This window comes from Mya arenaria, chromosome 12 (assembly GCF_026914265.1).
Source record: "Mya arenaria isolate MELC-2E11 chromosome 12, ASM2691426v1".
NCBI classification, from domain to species: domain Eukaryota; kingdom Metazoa; phylum Mollusca; class Bivalvia; order Myida; family Myidae; genus Mya; species Mya arenaria.
The window spans coordinates 8,401,600-8,423,191 of NC_069133.1; the positions used below are offsets into that span (position 1 = coordinate 8,401,600).

The window sequence follows — 21,592 nt, forward strand, 5'->3', positions numbered from 1 at the left end:
TCAGCCTGGAGGGCTGCAGTAGTGTCATTGAGTAGTTGCACTTCTGCCGGGTGATGTTGACTTCTATCATCTTGTGTCTTACGAGCCGGGGTCTGTGATATCGTGCGTTTGGCAGTGCTTATCATGTCCTTGATCTGTGAGAAATCCTTACTTTCCAGCACGGACACCAGCGCATAAATATCGTTAGCTAGCTTTACTGACCGTCTCTCGCCGTTCCGGGTTTCCATCCTGCGTTTAGGTTCGGCGGTGTGCGAGAACGGAAAGTCATCGTATGCTTTAACAGCTTCAAAGAACATCGACCTTATATTCTCAAGGTCCGGTTCACTAGAGGGGTATTCACGCAGAAGACAGGAGACAAACATTCCCGATGGCAGTTCACGGTACCAGACAAGCATACGGTTGTACTCTTGGTAGAACTTATCATCTTGGAGAACTCCGGACAGGTTACATATACTCTCTGCATCCGAATTAACTGCATCATCATCAATATTGTCCGTGTTAAAAACGCCATTGTCCGCACGCACAAAGGGCACCTTAAGCTCGGTATTGTCATCGTCGATAATTGGCTCATACTCGATGTCGGCCATTAAGGTACAGTTAGAACCCGTTAGGTTCCTAATCTTTGATCCACTGAACGTGTACAGCAACGTTAAATATCGCTCACCAATCAAATTGATGTGATATTGTGAACAGATTTTGCACAAAGAAAAAGTTGTTTTCATCAAATAACTCTTTTCCTGATATTCCATTCGCAGAATTGCTACAACACATGCATAGCACTCATTGAACACTTTAAATCCATATAAAGTTTTGTATATTCCGTGTTCTATAACCACATATATATCCAAAAAACTAAGAGCAGGGAAAATCTTTGGTTTAAAATATATAGACTTGGTATTACTTGGTAATCAGGGTAGACTTTTTAAAGTTATAAAATCCATGTATAGTCATGTATATACAAGAGTTAAGCTTCAGAATGACATAGGTACTATATTCGAAAGTCATCTAGGGTTGCGACAAGGTGAATGTCTTTCGCCAATATTGTTTTCTCTTTATATTAATGACTTGGAAGATACACTTTATCTTAGAGGGGCAAAAGGGGTGGATATTAATTTATTGAAATTTTTCTTACTTATGTATGTCGGCGATATTGTAATTTTTGCAAATTCTGCGGAAGAACTCCAATTTAATCTTGATATACTAGGTGAGTACAGCAAACAATGGAAATTAAAAGTTAATATAAATAAAACAAAAGTGTTAATTTCTAGAAAAGGTGGAAGAGTGCCTAGAAATCTGGATATATACTATCTGTGAAAACTAGTACACAAAATGATTTTATCCTAGCAGAGACCGGTAGACTAGATATTCAGACACACAGCACTATAAGCATGATTAAGTACTGGTTTAAGGTTATTTGTTCTCCGGAACACAAATACATTAATCTTATTTATAAACTCATGTTAGATGATATTGAAATTCGTCCTTTAAAGCATAACTGGGCAACACAGGTTAAAAGTGTTCTAAGCTCATTGGGTTTCTATCATGTCTGGTAAACACAAGGTGTAGGAGACTACACGAGTTTTCTATCACTTTTTAAACAAAGACTAACGGATAATTGTGTTCAAAACCTTCAGAGTAGGCTAATTGAATCTTCTAGGGCATTGTTTTATAGAAATACTTTTTACTTTAATTTTCAGTTTTATTTAAAATGCGTTAATATTGAAAAATATAGGATTGCTCTCAGCAAATTGAGGTTATCATCTCATAGATTAGGTATTGAAACCGGTCGATGGAACCGTACAGATATTGATAATAGGATATGTCCATCTTGTAACTTTTTAGAAGATAAATTCCACTTTCTTTTTGAATGTAACATGTATACCGATATTAGACAAAGATACTTACCTCGATACTATTGTCGTCATCCAAGCATGTATAAAACAATTGCGCTTTTTATGTCGAAGAATGTTAATGTATTAAAAAATCTTGCAGTTTTTTGTATTTACAGCTTTTGAAATAAGGAAAGAGTTAACTAGGTAGCGTAATAATTTATAAAGAGTTTAAGCCTTGAATTTAAACGCATATATTACTTTCATTTCTCTGTGTGTATAGTTTATCTATGTGCTATACATGCTCGAATACTAAATGTGTTTACATTTGACCTATTGACTATGATCGACATATAAATATATATATGAATATGTATCAGCTTTTGCAATGATCAAGGGTCATTTCGACTTATTTCATTGAAACCATGTATTTTGAATGTTTGAAATGAAATAAAATCTTGTTCTTATTAATATCCTTCATCCATTACACAACCACTGAATCAATGTTTCACAACACCACCACCACCACCACCATCACCACCATCATCATCATTACCATCATCATCACCACCACCACCACCACCACCATCATCATCATCACCATCATCATCACAACCACCACCACCACCATCATCATCATCATCATCATCACCACCACCATCATCATCATCATCATCATCATCATCATCATCATCACCACCACCATCATCATCATCATCATCATCATCATCATTAATTAAACAAAAATAATGATGGTAATATTTTTTAATAAAATATCATTTTAAAAAACAAAAAAAACGTTTATAGCAGACAACATTAAACAAATACGACACATATTATGCAAAAAAAAAACAGAAAAATGAAAAAATAGGTTCTTAACAAGCCAATTATAACTAATGCCCTGAATGTTTGCCAGTAAAACTATTGAAAAGTAAGTTGTGATTGTAAGAGTCTACCTTCATAACCGGATTACTCTACCTGAATATACATACATCTCATATACAAATAAACATCTATCTATATCTAAACATTATACGTATTCATATGTGGTTTACACATATACTGTGTATTAAGTGGAGGTAAGTAAAGCGATGGGCAGCAGTGATATCTCAAAGTCATGAAAACAGATGTGGGGTTAGTGCAGCTATTGGATTATAAATAAACATGAATAAAGGTGTGAAAAAGTGCAGCTATAGTATGTTACGTTAAAATGAACACAGATTTGGAGTAAATGCAGCTATAGGATTTTACGTGAACATGAATATAGTTGCTGAGTAAGTGGAGCTATTAGAAATTACGTTTACATGGATATAGATGTGGAGTAACTGCAGCTTTAAGAACTTAATTAAGCATGAATATAGCTGTGAAATGAGCTATCAGATCTTAAGTTAAGACGAATATAGATGTGGAGTAAGTGAAGCTTTTGGATATGACGCAAACATGAATATAGATGGGGAGAAAGTGCAGCTATTGGATATGACGTAAACATGAATATAGATGAGGAGAAAGTGCAGCTATTGGATATGACGTAAACATGAATATAGATGAGGAGAAAGTGCAGCTATTGGATATTAAATGAATATAGATGTGGAGTAAGTGCAGCTATTGAATATGACGTAAACATGAATATAGATGAGGAGAAAGTGCAGCTATTGGATATGACGTAAACATGAATATAGATAAGGAGAAAGTGCAGCTATTGGATATTAAATGAATATAGATGGGGGGAAAGTGCAGCTATTGAATATGACGTAAACATGAATATATATGGGGAGAAAGTGCAGCTATTGGATATGACGTAAACATGAATATAGATAAGGAGAAAGTGCAGCTATTGGATATTAAATGAATATAGATGGGGGGAAAGTGCAGCTATTGAATATGACGTAAACATGAATATATATGGGGAGAAAGTGTAGCTATTGGATATGACGTAAACATGAATATAGATGAGGAGAAAGTGTAGCTATTGGATATGACGTAAACATGAATATAGATGAGGAGAAAGTGCAGCTATTGTATATTAAATGAATATAGATGTGGAGTAAGTGCAGCTATTGGATATTACATGAATATAGATGTGGAGTAAGTGCAGCTATTGGATATTACATGAATATAGATGCGGAGTAAGTGCAGCTAGTGGATTATACGTAAACATGAATATAGATGTGAATTGAGTACAGCTGTTGAATAATACGTAAACATAAATATCGATGTGCAGTAAGTGTAGCTATTTTATATTACGGTAACATGAACACAGATGTGGAGTAAATGCAGCAATTGGATATTACTTACCCATGGATACAGATGTGGAGTAAGTGCAGCTATTGTAGATAACGTTTACATAAACACAGATGAGAAGTAAATGCAGCTATTGGATATCTCGTTAACATTAATATAGATATGGAGTAAGTACGGCTATTGGATAATACGTAAACATGAATATCGATGAGGAGTAAACTCAGGGAGCTAAAGTTAATATCAATACAGATGTGGAGTTATTGGAGCTGTCAACAAGTTAACTGTCAGTGAAAATGCAGTTAAAAGGCAATCTGACCTTGGGAAAAGGCGTCTCAAAATAGCAAACTGGTACTGATTCAGGTTTGAGCGCAGTCGACTGGACCTGCCAAATTGGATGAGCTTTAAGGAGCAAAAACTAGATCTGTTGGCGGATGTGGCCAACCAAAATCCAAACAAGGTTTCCGACGTTAACGACGTGATGAAACTTTCACAATTCCGCAGTCACGGGGAACTTCGGGAAAATGTCCAGCGTACAGATACAGCGTACAAATGCAGGATGGTTGTAATTTAAATAGTTTTGAATTGTGTTGCAAAAGTGTTATTGAATAATGTGTAGAATCAAATATGGATTTCACAGGCGACAATAAAAATAGTGACCAAAACAATAAAAAAAACAATGTTTACCATTTAGGTTCCATAAATTGTTGCACCTACGAGAAATATTCGTAGAAAATCGAAATGACAATTTGTATTTGACAAATATTGTATTTAAAATTGATACAGTGGCAAACGTAACAGATATTTCTGAGACCATATGCGTATCGCTGAAAAAGCACCCGGCGCTAATGCCTTCATTCTTGGTGTTTCATAATTGATCGAAATGATTGTAAGAGTAACTTCATTGATATGACGTACAGAGGTGATAAAAGGGTTCTGTTGTGCGTGTTCATGGTTCCCGGAAACGATCAAAATAGTCTGCTGTGCAGAGGGACATGAAGCGTGAAGCCTATGAACTTGTCACTGCGTTCAGGATCGCGGGTACCATGAAATGCGAGTCTGTTGAAATTTAGCGACCGTGTAGTGTGAATACAGCGTGCCGCAATGTATCATTTCCATTCTTGCCGAAGTGTGAAAAAGCACTTAATGACATGTTAAAAAAACGGTGCCATAGAGAACGTAACGGATTGCTGTGCATACATGATAACAGAACGATATATGGTAAACTATCTTGACGATGATTCACCGAAACTGGCGAACATGACAGTCTTTTCAAAGTTGGATGCAATGAGTGGTTTCTGAATGGTAATATCATTTAATAACCAATTTGGACAATAGACACTATAAAGCGTTCCGTTCGTCATCGCGTCAGCTTCAGAAATATATCTAAAAAGTTCTGAGCATAGGGTGGTCTGCCATGTGTTGATGCCATCATCAATGACAATGTCGTCCATTGTAAAAACGTGCAGGAATATGATAAAAAAATTGAGTCCAACAACGGATCGAACATTCGGCACTGAAAAAAAACAAAGACAAATGCTTCTTCATACAGACCAAATTGAAAATTTTGACCATATAATTCGCGAAAATAGGTCAGTGATAATCAGGTTCAGGCAGTAAAAATCATTTGCGTGCCAAACAATGTCACGGAATTTAGACGCCTGGTAGATATGTTTGATGATCTAGCCAGATACACACTATATTTATGTACTGTCATGACCCCGACGACTGATTTGTGAAAGTCGAAATCTGTGTGGAAATTGGGCATTTCGCAGGAAAAGGCTTTCAAACTAAGTTTGTTTTCAAACTCGCCGACTTTAAGGGAACTCGCAAGCCGAGGTTGGTGTCAATGTTGAGACAAACTGATGTTATCAGAGCACTTCAACCGTATCGGAATACTCCAAGTTTGTTTCTTTACACTGACAACCCAAATTTATAACATATGAGTAAATATGCAGCAATGGAATTAAAACTTTACATGAATACATGTTGAGTCAGCTGTAAAATCCTAAGATTACAGAAATGCAAAAATGTGATATTAAAGTCTACATGAATACAAGAGTTGTGTGCAGGTTACTTTAATTTATTTGTGGAGTGCATAAAGAAAATATGAACACAGGAAAGAAGAACAGAAATGAAATCTGAATGTTAGCATGAATGATGCTGTAGCACATTAAAAGCAATAATGAGTATATGTATATAAAACGATTCCTGCTCTTTCTGACGAGACACCCTCTTCAAATCATACATATAAAAAGAATAGCATATGCAATAAACGCGTAAATAATAACTACGTTACGCAAAATTATGTAGTTTGATCGGACATTGTGTTGTTAATTTCACATAATCAATGAACAATTCAAAGAACTAAATTTCAGTTCATTCCTTTCCAATGAAATACCATTGAAATAACAATCAAATATCAATGAAATATTAAAATACCATTGAAATAACAATCAAATACCAATGAAATGCCATTGAAATAACAATCGAATCCCAATAAAACATTGAAATAACAATTAAATACCAATGAAATACCATTGAAATATTGAAATACCAATGAAATACCATTTTTAATGAAAGGTTCTTTAACAGAAAACGATATTTGGACAAAATATCACTTTTTGCTGTGAACACAAGGTAAATGTAAACTTTACGCTGCGGTTAAGACTACAATAGTGTATGCAAAGGATGGCACATGTTTTCGTAAGTAAAATAGAATGTTTTAATATCCATAGGATATAAATCATCACTTTAGTGAGGTGTAATATACTGTTATAACTAATTGCAACTATTGTTACCACATCACTATGATCTGAAATCGCCCTGAAAACCTGATTTTTGAAATGAAACTTTGAAAATGTTCGATGTAACTGATGTTCGGCAACTGTTACACACTCTTCACAACAAACGCGCCTTACAATAAACAGTTTAACCGATGTAACTTTGGTCACATGAGTGGAACAATATTCAGAGCTTTCAATACATGGGCCGATTTTAGACCCATCTAGGACATCTATTCGAAGGTGAATTGGAATGTTTTGATATCCATGGGATATAAATCAACACTTTGGTGAGATGTAAGAGATTCCTTCTCCATCAACAACGAGATATACATTTCGCGAATATTAACGTGTTTAACACCGGGAAACTTCAACAGCGAGCCTGGTCTGACGTCAATATTGCTCGTCACTGGGCAATAGAGATCCTGAACATTGCCATGGCAACCAGCAGCCCGGCGAAACAGGGTTAACGACGTCCCATCCGAGACGTTATTGCCAGAATAGGCAAGATTCTTCACGTTTGCTAGTATGACGTCACAGGAGAGTTGTGTCTTGAGGAATGATTGTACAGTAGCAGTCCCCTCGAGACTGCCTTCAGCGTAGAACCCATAGACTGGGTGTTGAAGTAAATCGTTCAGGTAAATGCTGTTTATGGTTGGTAAAGTGGTTTCATGTGTTGCTGAATGTTCAAATTCATCAGATGACAATAGCTCTATGTAAAAGGAAGTGAGTGTAGGTTTATTGTCCTTGACTGGTTCGGGCATGTCCATTTCCGGCCTGGTTGCTATTCTGTCTATCATGAAGTCTATCACGCCGGGCCCAGAAGAAATAACCCCGTGCGGCTGCGCGGAGTGAACAACCAATCGTCTTTTCGAATCTTCCAAAATGGACATAGACGACATTGGATAAACATTGCCGTCGAACGGTATGTTAGTTCTGTATTTTCGACCCATCATTTGGAAGCCATTTGAGTCTACAAAGAATGTTCCATTGCTATTGATGTTAGACACAACCCTCATTGCGAGATCTCCTACAAAATTCGGCATGGAAAGTAGGTCACTCAGAATGTTCACACGTAACGCCCGACCGATAGCACTATTTGTATTGGTCAATGATATGGAATATGAAAACACATCATGAGTAATCTCCACACCACAAAATAACCTCCCTGACACAAATTTTACACTGGAATGTTTTGAGTTGATCTGCTGGTTGTTGCCATTGGAAATCATGGAATATGCGCCGCCGAAACTCGTGTAGTGTCGCCAGTCTAACTGGAGATTGAAACAGAAGTTGCGCTTCTTATAACAAAGCATAACAGGCGAGCCTGTCAGTTTGGAAAACGTCACATTGAGAATGTCGTTTTCACAGAAATAACTTCCCTTGATATCGCCTGCGGTGTCAAAGGAAAAGCGTCCATCGCGAGCTAATTGCCCTTCCACTGATTGCGCTCTATTCTTCGCACCTTGCTTTAAGGTGTACGTCAACATACTAAGAGGCGGGAATTCAGCGATAAAACTAATATCATATAACCCATTTTTGTTGGATACTATATCGATTTCAATTTCATTGTTTAAATGGTTATATATTGAAATATTACTTGAATGAACGGGAAGAGTCACTAACTCCAGACGATTTTGTGTCAACGAATTAATAAGTACCAGCTTCGTTTCGCTATGTGGTACGGGTATTGGCACTTTCAATGTAAGTGCATTATGCACTGTTCTTCGTAACATTGGACTTAAATTGTTAAATGATTTCCTCGTTGGCTTCAGCAAACACTCTAACGCAAGGGACAGTACCCGCTGTGTCTTCGAAAACGCGATCGTCAGTAGTTCCTCGTAGTCTTTAGCCACATGTTCCTGTGACGTCCCAGTAATCGCGTCGTGGTGTTGAAAAATGCCAAGGTTCTTTCGTGCAATCACGAGACCAGCTATCATCTCCTTCCTGACATCGGACGGTATGTCACAGGTAAACGCTAGTGACGTGAACATCTCTGCAGCACGCAGGCTCTCAAGCACTTCCCGACCCAGACGCTTGTCAAACTGACGGGTAGTGAAATATCCCGTCCAGTACTCGGTGTTTTCCGTGTAAGTGAAAAAGTCACCCGTCACCGTCGGATACTTTATATCGTACTTCATATTCTGCCTCTCTATTTCATAAAAATAATCTTTCAGCGTCCCAAAGCGCATTTTAACGTTATATAACTTAGTATTGTCATTGACATATTTCATAAATCTCTTCAAATTCCTATACTGCTTATCCCACTCAAACGGCGTGTCATAACGGAAGTCTCCTCCGTGTGGCAACATCATTACTTTATACTTGTAGTTGGCATTCTTTAACCGGAACTGTTCCACTAACATCTGCGTGAAGGCATGCATATTTCGACTGCCAGCATTTACCCTGGCTCCCGGCGGCGCAGGTGCCTTTGGAGCGTCGGCCATCGGGAGGTCACGCTCGTTCAGGAAATCGAGTTTGTTGCAGATCTCGCGGTTAGGACCACAGCTATCGGAGATGCTCATCCACTCGTACGTATCAACCTGGGGATACAGAAACAATTACTAGAATAATTACTGGTGGCCAGTTTCTTTGTTGTCAGTGCCTAAACTGATTATTCCGGGGTTGCAGGACTGTTTATACTAAAACGTGTAACAGTTTCGCAATTTCATTAAATACAACGTTGGCCAATGTCTTTGTGTATGGCTGTCATTCGTGCGAAATAAATCATCTTACAAACTATTAATTTCAAAGCCTTGTATGTATGTTTTATATCAAATCTGATAGAACCTGAGTAGACCGTATACATGTAATAATATGGTAAGTGTGAATTGTTTCATATGAAATGCATGTTCATATTTAAATGATAACATTAACATTGCCTTTGTGCAAATTAACTACGAAGCGCGTCAATTTACTGTCATTTAATAAGCAGTATAAACCGAATAGTTGTATAATGTTAACATGAGTTTTTTGTTCATTATTTGTCATGTATATAATTAGTATGAGCTTTTAGAAAAATAAAAGGATCACCATTTAATGAATCCAAAAAGAACGAAAGAAAATTTTACATATTGTTCTAGGTTATAAAGTTACTCAAATAGAATATTATACTGTAAACGTTGTTTTAAGTCAGGTTTCTTATCGTATTAACAAGACTTACTTTATTTGTGAAAGAAGAACGAAGCCGAATAATATAATGCACCATTCATACAATGATTTGATAGGTCTTCAAACTTATTAAACAAAATAAAGGCATTTCCTGCGGGTTTTTTGAATGATTTGGTCAAATATATTGCTAAATATGAAACACTTCAACGTATGTACCTTTTAATACTATTTTACCACATTGATTGATAATGCTAGTTGTACATTCTGTATGTTTTATTACAAAATAAACCGACTGCCATAGACTGACAATTCCAGAAAGAGAAAAGGTATAAACCGAATAAAATGAAATCCTCTAATTAACAATATTATTTGCATAAGTTCAATTCACAAACCTCATATATATGTTTTAACAGAAAATACTATAAAGAATTGATAAAATGTTGATGGTTCGACGTTTCGAATAAAAAGTCATGAGCCACCTTACCCAATCAATACCTGACTGATTAGTTATGTTCATCCAAAAAATTAAAATAAAGTTGCAATCAACTTACATGGGCGAATATGTCGTCTTTACCGTCCGGGTCCCATAGTTGTCGCCAATGGAAGTTTAGCTTGTTTTCGCTCCCAAACAGCTCCTTTACCGCTCGGTGTATCCGCTTAATTAGCACGTTCTTAAGTCCCGCCTTCTTAACCAAATACGGCATCGTGGTGGAGTAACCGAACTGGTCAAAGTTGAGCGAGGACTCGGGCACCACTCCCAAGTTCTTTTTTACCCAGTAATGGCCCTCGATCATCTGGTCTAGCAAGGCGAAGTAATGCGGGGAGGCCTCGTCCGGCGCCACCCACATACCGGAAGTGATTTCCAGCCGCCCGCTCTTCACGAGAGACCGGAACTTCTGTTGGGTGTCTGCCGTCTGGTTTGCCCACCACGTGTCCAGAAAGCAGCTCTCCACCCAGATAAATGTCATATCCGGGTACTCGTGCAGCTTTTCGACGATCAGAGACAGAATCTGGCGCGTTTGGTCCTCATAATATTGCTGGTATGTCTTTTTCCAGCCGGGATCATTATGGGAATGTGGAATAACTATAACCTCTAGAACGTCATCGGGAAGTTTCTGATTGTTCTCACTTACGATAGCTTTGTTTCCAACGGAAGGGTTCCACGTATTGTACGCTATTTTCAGTTTATCTAGCACATCGTTCATAGTGAAGTTGGCGGTAACTGTCCAGTATTTCAAGGAGGAAACACATTTTCCATGTTCAAAAAGAAACTTCCAAGCATCAAAAAAGAAAGAACCGTCAGCATTTTTGCCATCACCGTATCTGTTTCGGTCTACGGAGAGCTTTTCCCAATTACTTCCAGGTAGTTCTACTGTCACATCAGTTTTCCACAACAGGACGATGAAAACCAAGCTTACAATTGCAAGAACAACTTTCCCAAGAAATATCTTCCTTACTCTCATCGTTTATTCCTCGCGATTTATTTGTTATTATTTTGAAGTAACACAATTCTGGCTTCAATATGTTCAGCCAGGGTTGGACAGCTCTAGTTGTATGCTCGGTATCAATGGCTTATCTAAAATTGAGAAGACATTGTTTGAATGCAGCTGCTTATCTTAAACTGGAAAAGACATATTTGTGTTTAAATTAACTTTCCGATGGATCGATTGATTTTTATGGCAGTTTTCACTTAGTTCATTTAATGAATGATATCTAACGATAACGATATATATATGTCTATAAGCTCAACTGACCGCAATTCTCTTTATAACACATAAACAAAAACCAAATGACAACTCTACAAGTACAAATGCATGGGAACAGACCAAACATAAAATGTTGAAGAGTGATGAATTATTGTGATAAAATCTAAATGTTAGAATACCAATGACATAATGAAACAGATGGCCAAACATATAGACATCAAATTATCCACACAGATTGTTTACATGTCACAATATTAAAATAAAATTTGTTGAGATCTTTCACTTTGACTGTTTTCGAGGCCGGTATTTCTGCCCGCTTAGTGTTCTTATTTCACTCATTTTAGTTTAATAGTACACTTATTTTTTAAACTCTGTTTTCTGAGATAATATCATAAGTAAAATGCATTTTTTTGAAAGAGTACATTTTATAAATGTAAAGTAAAATTAGGCTTTATAAATTTTTACACGAAAAGGGTCGATTTTAAAGCATTTTTAGCAATAAAATTGTATGGTTACATGACATTATGTTTATTTTCTTTAAAACTAGACGGTAAACTATCATAAATTTCCTTTTAAATTGTTCAATAGACATCATAGAAAATATCTAAAATGATTTCACCAGGTTACCTTATACTTATATTGTTTTATAAATTTTATAAAACTGCTACATATTATCAAACATCGAAAAGCTGCTCTGTTCCGAAGAGTCACAAGATCAATCAAAATGATTTTTTTCTCATTTCTATCAATATTGTGTTCGTTTGAACTTTAGTTTTCTGTTAACTGAAGTTTATATTACCAGAAACACTTGTGTTTATTTCATAATCTCTGATAATGCGAAAATATTTCAAATATAGACAAAATATTTACTTGTCGTTCTTTGTAGCCCTTGAAGTCGGTGGTCGGTGGGTTCGGTGGGGTCGGTGTTATAAAACATTAACTTTTTTAATTCACGGTAAAAAAAACTTTAAAATTTAGATATAAGTCCCAAAGTGTACCGTGATTATAACTATGTTGATGGTTAAAGCTTTCAAAAAAGTGTGTATTACATGGCTAATACTTAATTTCCAAATTCATACTGTAATAATTTTTGTCTTTCTTAAATGAGAAATATCAGAGGCTCATTTGGTGAAATTCAGGGTCCGCTGTGCGTAGTGGTTACGCCAAAGAAAGGCTAAAATGCCACGCTAATACTTTAGCGAATATAATAATACTTTTTAAAAGATGCATTTTGGTTATCGAATATTCGTTCGAAAGAATAACCGAATATTCTAATATCAATTTTGCCATTCGTTTGCATCCCTAGTAAAAGCTAAAACGATTGACAATGCTTGAACACCTAACTGCAAATGATTAATAAAGTGAAAAAAATGAACTACCTTTGCCAGAAGTTGAAACTAATGCCGATGTCTTCTCTGTCATTATCTTCGGCGTTCTCCAATCTTGCTAGAAACCCAGTCCGTCTTTCTGAAGCTATATGAAACATACATCATAAGTTAATACTCGTCTTGTGAAGACGTCGACTGTATTTTGATCTAACAAGCTTGGAGTCCGTCCGAGTCTGAAGCAGTGTCCTTTTTAACAGGCAAATAAAATGTGCGCCTTGACCTTGGCAACCCGCCGTCTTTGCCTTCCGCAAATTGGCACGAAAAGAGTCGGAACGTTTCAATAAACTATCTCTTGTAGGTCACTTCTTTGACGATCAGACAAAAACAATCAGCACACTTTCTTCTACGTTTTTAGATGCATCTAAATAAATCCATCAATTTTGTCATAATCTATAATATGAAACACATATTTCTTTTAAAATCACTGTTGTGTATGTAATTATAAAAACACCTCAACTGTACTGCCTTTCGGCAATTTCGAATATTTTGATGAACGCAACACCTTCGAATATGTTCAGATCGGAAACCATCGAATATCAATATACAAATTAACATATATATTAAAAAGTGTTTATCTTGTGATTGTTTGTATTTTACCGGCCACGAAAAAAATAAATATGTTAGAAAGTATTAATTTATGAAATGTAAACTGTATTCAGGGGCGTAGCTTAGCCGAAAATGATGTGTAGGCCGACTTCAAAAGAGGTGCTTTTCGGACTTTGTTTCGATTTTGGAAATATGTTTACAAGAACATCAATATCCAGACATTTACCTGAGATGTAAATGTCTTATAAGATGAACTTACGTTTACAACGTTACAATTATTCATTTAATGTTGTGACTTTTTTAAACAAAAAAATGGGGAAGCTGCGATATACATGACCTATAGGAAGCTACGCACGTGGTATTGAAAGAAATAATGAACAGTTGGTGTAAATATAAGTAATGAATTGCGTAATTGATGTCATCATCGGGGATATGAACGCAGTTGGGCTGGTAAAAGTATGCGTGGAGTCCCAGCCCAACTGCGTTCATACCCCGATATTGACATCAATCCCGCGATTCATTCCTTAACTAATTATTACAGTTTTATTATCAATTACTAACTTGAATCTTAAAATTTTTCACATTTGGCAAGGGCGCGCTAAGATCTAAGGTCATATGCGTTCGTCATCATCGAACATAAAGAAATTATTCAACACTTAACCCCGCAAGCATCAATCAACCTAGATGTTACGTGTCTAAGTCAAACACGCGTTTATTTTTTTAAATACCAGAGATACTTTTTAAAAAGTGTTTTTCCATTTCAAGCATAACACAATTATGAAAGTCTGACAAGTTGATTTATTATACATTACTGCGTCGCCGAAGACCATTTATTTGGTAAATGCATATCAATAGCCTTAAACCATTACACACCCACGGAAACAAAATGTCATGCCCATATACGTGTTATATAATTTGGTTAATAGTTTCTGTGGTAAGTTTTCGTATGTAGTTAAAAACCCACATGAAAGGAATTGATTTAGTTTCAATGATTTGGCTACAACAACGTAACAACATAAACAATCGATAATGTGAATATTTCTTAATATCTCCGTCGATGTTTACTCTAATTGCTATTATACATTAGGTTAATGTGAAGAAGCTTTTATCACAAATGCATGGACAAACAGACATACATTTACACCTTTTCTTTTCCTAAATATTAAATGGCAAAATACAACATGTATATATGATGTTTTCATGGGCAACCCTGGGATAAAATTCAGCCACATCAAATGTTTGAATTAAGGGACATGTGCCCGCCTTTACAAAAGATTATTATGACCGGGGGTATTTTGTATTTTTTCTTAAAGCGTTAGTAACACTTTTAGCCTGAAAAACATCAACTTTGAAACGTCATATGACAAAACGGCGATCTGATACTTTGCCAGCAGACTTACATCACTGGTTTCCACACATTTACACAAAAATGGCTCATTCCAAAACAAATAAAAAAAAGCTGTCAACACGGTCACTGTGTGAGAGTGCAGCTTTAATGTATAGCCATTCGTTGCTAGGTTGAAGCTGAGTACATCAAACGTTTGGTCAGATCTTCCCTATAAGCTGATAGAAAAACAAGTCCTCCTACCCTATTAGCAGTATAACACATGTCAATTAGTCCTTCAAATATCCATTAAGTGGACAACTGACGGCTTAATTTGAATATTTTTGTACAAATTGATAATACAATTATACATAATACAAACATTGCGGATGATATAAAGACATTACTAAAGCACAGATTTTTACCTTACTTATTTTTTTTTAATCCAGAGGGATTTTTAATCCATCGAGTTAAAGAGACACTTTTAAGACTGAAGTCTATTTTGTTTATATACTATTTTGACAATCCTTAATCAGTTATATATTGTGTCTTATAAACCTTACATTTGGAAGTCTTGCCAATAATCCCATCAAAAAACACTAACACCGCATGCGCACAAATTTTCTTATAAAGAAAACAACAAAAAATAACCCACAACAACTAAGAGTCAAGACCAGATAAACAAATGACAAAGGGCGAAGGAACGAGACTTCAGTAACTCTCTAGATTGACAATCATAACACCGAATAAATGTCCGCACGTAACAACATAATTCAGCCTGTCGCTCGGGGGGATGACGGCAACCTTCAAACAATTTAAAACACTTGGTAGTTATGTTAACATTGTCTTACATCTTAAGTTAATTAAAGTGGCTGCAGATAGTGTATACTTGGGCTTTACAATACCATAATTGTAGTTATTACGGAGATCCATACATCATAACAAATGGTTTATTTATGCGAGTCGTTGAGACCGATTGTTGTTGCTGTTAATGGTCGGTCTCTTATCGGCCAATTTAAATTAGTTTGATAAACATACCTAGTGTTTTATTTAGTATATATGCACTGTGCTGTTTGTGGAGTTTTGTTCTGTGTTGTTCCATGTTTCTTGTTTGTGATTTTTTGTTTTTGTGTTATATGTCTTTGGCGTTTACCCTGTGCCATTAAACAGGGTTTATGTTTGAACTTTTGGCAACTGAGCTTGTTCCTGTAGTTTTTCACATAAGCATTGATTATTATTGGACACCATTGAAGGTTGAGTCCATTAATAAACCTCTGTAAAAAGCTGTTTTTTCCAATAGTTTCCGTGTGTCAGAGAGATCTGATTAAGAAGTTATACGTGTTTCCAATTTAGAACGAGCGGCTAGAATGCGTTGAGTCAATAATACAATTTCTGTTTGTTGAAAATTTAATTATTCAACAATTGTTACAGATACTGCGACAGATAAAGACTCCGCACCAGCACGGGTAAAAACTATCAACTCAGATAGCACGGCTCACATCATGCATGTAAAACAGCTTCTAGCTTGTAAAAACGGCTTCAATATGCAACCAAATCGCCGTTAACATAAAAAAATTTACAAGTGCAAGACTAGGAACTATCAGGACAAAAACAGCCCACATTGATCAACTATCAACTCAGATAGCACGGTTCACATCATGCATGTAAAACAGCTTCTAGCTAGTAAGCCCGGCTTGTATATGCAACGTCAACGCCTTTTACATAAACCTAATCCCAAATGAAACACATTTGGTGACGTTTCTATGCAAACTAAAATGTTTGTATTTATCAAAATCAGCAAGTAGTAAAGAAACTATAAGCCTTGGGCTTTGGAAGTTAGGTCGAATCATAGCCATTTCACAACGAAATGGTTGCGTACGTTTTGCCTGCTATTCAAGTCTAGTGTGCATAGTCCGCCCTGCATTTGCCCTTCAAAGCCGTTCACGTGGATAGCAGCTGTACGCCATGATTACCATGAGCCAGGTCGCCGAGGAGCCTTCCCGGGGAAAGACCTCCGTTTACTGTCCAATTAATTGCCTCGTATTGATTGGTGTAATCTAATTGTTAGAAAATAGTATCTTGCCTTCCTATTCACTCCGTTTAGATCTCTAAAGATTTCGTAGAATGCCAGAATGCGGGCAGTTACATGGGCAGTCATTTCAAACGAACAACCTAGACGAATGGGAAATATGAGTTACTTTGAGTTAATCAGATTTAGCGCGAGTTCTATATCATGTAAGGCACGATTTAGCACGATATAGAACGATTCATTGCGACGCCAGTACAGTATTAGTTCGACAGAGTACGCTATAAGTAATAAAAACTGCACATACTACCCGAGGGATTGAAATTTCATACACGGATTGGGTGTGGTAAATGTTTTCACTATATTGTCAGGATTTCTGTGCAATAAGCACTATGAGTCTATTGAAATACCATTTTATTTTATTCGCACGAAAGTTATTGCACGATAGCGGTTTCCGTTCAGGAGGGCCGTTTTCTAATGTTGTAAAAACTTGTGGCCCAACCATTTTGCCTTTGACTAAGTAAAATATGTCATGCTTTTCATGTTCCTTAGATTTATGTTTTGTCTGTTTTCTTTTGCATGCATTGTCAAAAAGTGTACAATTATGAAGCAATAAAATACGATTAAAGTTAAAGTTAAGTTAAAGTTTCCGTTCAGATGTGATAATTAATCGTTCATCGCTGCTTTAAAATAGCTAATCAGAGTCAAATGATTCGTATACTGTATTTCGTTTATTAGGCCATGGTACTGAATCGATTAATAGTTTTAAGCGTTAAAGTCATGCATAATGATCTACCTTCCTGTGTTTAAACGATATATTATATAACTGTCCAGACATGTGTTACAAATTAAACAAAAAATCGTATGGTCGCAGTCTCTCCTTTGGAATCAAGTCGTATATATTGTAATATACGAACATATGCATACACAAAACAATCAAGTCCCGCTACGACATAATGGTAAATTGCAAGTTCAGTTCGAATGCTTGAAACATTTGTACAGAAAGTGGTTTATATGATAATAACTAATAAACAGCAAATTACGTGAAGTGTTGTAATTAGAAAGTGAATAATACACATTATGTCGAGGCAAGTCGCGCTTCACCCCCCCCCCCCCCCCCCCCCCTTGCATGAATTTCTACCACCATGCCCTTGTGCCGACAGTTTTTTTCGACGTCGACAAAAGCGGATAAAAAACGACAATGGGCGACAACGGCAACTGAAAACGCCAAAGAACAAAGAACATTTTCCTTCTGATATTTGTGCGAGATTAAAATCGGAAAAGGGCCGTTCCCGGCAATTTGCGAGACACACTGACAACATATATCTCTAAGGAATCCCATCGACATTGATGCGAGTTTCAACTGTTTATGATGACAACAACGACGATGCAGTGCCGTAGCCAAAACAACACCGAGGCAGACCTCCCCCCACCCCCACCCCCGAGTTTTTTTACAAGAAGCGATTTCCTGCATTCTGGAGTATCATTTGTCAATGGTTCGTGTACATTGAGGCAAATGAAGTAAGTCGAAAAGAGTTATTTTTAGAGCTATAGAGATGATTTTTATATGCCCTCCAAAAAACACCGAGGCAGCTGCCTCGGTGTGCCTCAGTGTAGCTACGGCACTGCAATGATAAAGTTTAAACATTGCTTTTAAAAACATTTAAAAAAATATATACTGAATGTGTTTATTAAAGTATTTAATTGCATGTATAGCAGATCTTATACACGGTATACATGTTTAATTTGAGTTTTTATATTCTATGAAACCACTCAGTGGTCATTGACTGTTCGTCGCGATTTACTGAATAGTGTATGCTGTGTACAGTCGGAGCCCGTAATTTCACAATTTACATTATAAAATATATGACATATTGCCTAATACTTTTGTATGTCCATACTTATCTTTAACGATGCACTCTTACTCCCAAATACGATTAACCACAATTAATAATATTGTTTTAACATTCCAAAAAGGATAAAAAAATGGTTATTATGAAGGCTACCAAGTTTAATTTAAAAGATATGAGCATAAGACACAGTATTTCCACCTTATGAGACTATAGAAGACCACGATAAATCTTTTAACATTTACAAATCATTTAATATTTTAGCGCTTTCCGCTATTAAATTCAAGGTTACAATCGATAAATCTTTTAACATTTACAAATCATTTAATATTTTAGCGCTTTCCGCTATTAAATTCAAGGTTACAATCTTGTTATCAGTGGTTTATATTTCACATACTTGCATTATTTAGTAAGTAGTTAAAGGTTAATCACTCAAAATTTATGTTTGTTATATGTGTGTATGTACTGTCACTTTAAATTCCGCTCTTTCTGAATTTCAGTTATTTTCTTTATTATAATAATTATTACGTTTTATATATTCATGCAATGAAGTATGATCACATCAATGACACGTCAAATATACTATGTATAAATTCAAACATGTTTTTAAAACAACATGCTTAAAAAACGAAGACTTTTAAAGAATAACTATCGACACAAGACGGTTATAAATTATGCGTAAAGATAGACTTACCAAATGTATGCCTAAAGCACAATCACATACAAAAGCGAGCACACGAATATATTTGCATACTATCTAATTAAGTAAACTCGATTTGAGTTGTTCACAATTACATTGTTGATGCAATTTCGTTTTGATAATAAAATTATTTGACATCGATTTTATAATGACGTCTGCAGTTTTATTTTCCTTAAGAAACGGAGGTTTTCAATTATACCTATTATCACTGCGATCATGAATTGTCGTAGACCGATACTCTCACAATGGAAATCTTTACTTCCAACAGAAGGTGTTTATCTTCAATTCCAATACGATCGTTTGATGGCCCGACTCTGGACAACTCCAATAAAGGAAGGTTTATTGCAATATGCCTTAATCGGGTAAATTTAACACCGTGCATGTAGCCCTGGGGTCAAGGGGAGGGGGTGGGGGCTAGCTTCTGATTCGACTTTGCAAAATGATGGTCGCGGATAGAATCCCTGAGTTAACATTGGCACTCGGGCCATCACATGATTTACAAAAGGTCCAAAAACAAATTTTAGACCGAGGGGGCATGGGGTGTTTGCTTCAGGAAAAAATACTTGCCAGTCTTGAATTCCATCTTTTATATGTGTGTGTCTTGTTTATTCAAAGATATAGAAAAAAAACGCACCTAAGCACATCCTGCGTTGAACAAATTACTGTTGAGTTTACCCCCGAACCTTATTATCAAACCGGGGCTGTATTTCAATTATAAGCTAACTACGCACCCACGTTAGCTCGCGTATGTAAACTGTTTTGTTTCGTATCCATGTTGCAGTGCAGCGCATCCACTGCAAAAGTAAGCCACAAAAACCTATGGCGTTCTATTTGGGGCAAAGATCCCATACCACTTGTGACACTACAGCCAGTTTGAAATTATTGAAAGAAAATTAAAATATGTTGTCGCCAATATATCGCCAATTATCAATCTGTGAAATTGCTTTGCCCTTACAAACATTAATCTTAAAAGCAAAGTACATTAAAAGATATCTTACTATCAGATTTAATACACTTGTAAAACAAACATCAATTTTGAATGATAAACCTTGAACTACTTACTTAGTAATGCATTTATGGAAAATATTAATTACTGATAACAAGATTGTAGCCGTGTATTTAATAGCTGAAAAAACACAAATATTAAATAGCAAGGGGGTCCTAAAAGTTTAACAGTGATCAACTATCGTCTCATAAGGTAGAAATACCGTGTTTTCTGCACCTTCCTTTCAAAATTAAGCACGGTATTCTTCATACTAACCATTGTTTTCGATATGTATTCATCCTTTTCGGTAAATTAGAAAACAATTGTATTAGTTGTGGTACTGCTTGTTTTGGAGTAAAAGTTCATCTTTAAACTAGTCTTCCTTACTCAGAGGTCACATTTTATCATAAAGGAGTAGCTTATTGAGCAAACAATAACGTTATTTATTCACTATGGTTTTAACAAGTTGAAGTGTTCCAGCGTCGCCAACTATAAGCATTCCTCTCCGTGTTTTTACTTTCCAGGTGGCCCCGCAAGGCCGGGGTGGTTATGTCATAGCGCCAAATTTAGCGGATATTGGGCATTATATAGAGTCTCTGGGGTGCGGGGGCATTTGGCCGGAGTTTAACCATCAGTTCGTCCCCGCAGGGCGGAGATTTTACCCGGGTTTTGCTGGACCGAAAGTCAAAGTCCCGGCTATTCCCTGGACCTGAGGGCCTTCGTTACAATTGACTGGTGCATAAATTTGTAAAATTTCTCTGAAAGGATTCGCTGCTGCGCATCCAAAACGAGGCTAATTTATGACAGAGGTTATGTTGCACTATACAATGTGCGGTTACACTAAACTAATTTAAGCTGCGATATCTCCAGCCTCCAAGGCAAACAATGAAGAAAATTATAATAATATTATGTCTCGCAAATATAAACCATTTTATAAATGGCTTATAAAGTATGATTTTCTACGTTATGCTATGTTCGTAGGGCTGTTTGAATAAAGAGCTTTGTCGACTATAGTCGTAAATTGAAATTATCTTAGTGACATAGTTTTGTGATTTTGCTACGTATTTGTGGGAATATGACCTTTGCCAATATTGATAAATTAATAC

At 36.2% G+C, this 21,592-nt stretch overlaps 1 protein-coding gene across 9 annotated transcripts in view; it reads right to left on the reverse strand.

Annotated features, from left to right (window-relative positions):
* Positions 1 to 2,585: 2,585 nt before the first annotated feature.
* LOC128211246 (alpha-mannosidase 2x-like) overlaps positions 2,586 to 21,592 on the reverse strand; it is a 28,829-nt gene continuing 9,822 nt past the window's right edge. For 5 of the 9 annotated variants that reach the window (XM_052915800.1, XM_052915802.1, XM_052915801.1 and 2 more), the window contains 3 exons: positions 13,047 to 13,140; positions 10,513 to 11,537; positions 2,586 to 9,393 (listed from right to left, as the gene is read on the reverse strand). In XM_052915800.1, coding sequence (XP_052771760.1) covers positions 7,084 to 9,393; positions 10,513 to 11,424 — 3,222 coding nt within the window. In that variant the 5' untranslated portion in view covers positions 11,425 to 11,537; positions 13,047 to 13,140 and the 3' untranslated portion in view covers positions 2,586 to 7,083. Of the gene's footprint in view, positions 9,394 to 10,512; positions 11,538 to 13,046; positions 13,141 to 15,350; positions 15,702 to 18,852; positions 18,964 to 21,592 lie in introns of those variants that run through there. The other 4 variants (XM_052915809.1, XM_052915803.1, XM_052915805.1 and 1 more) reach the window with 4 other exon arrangements.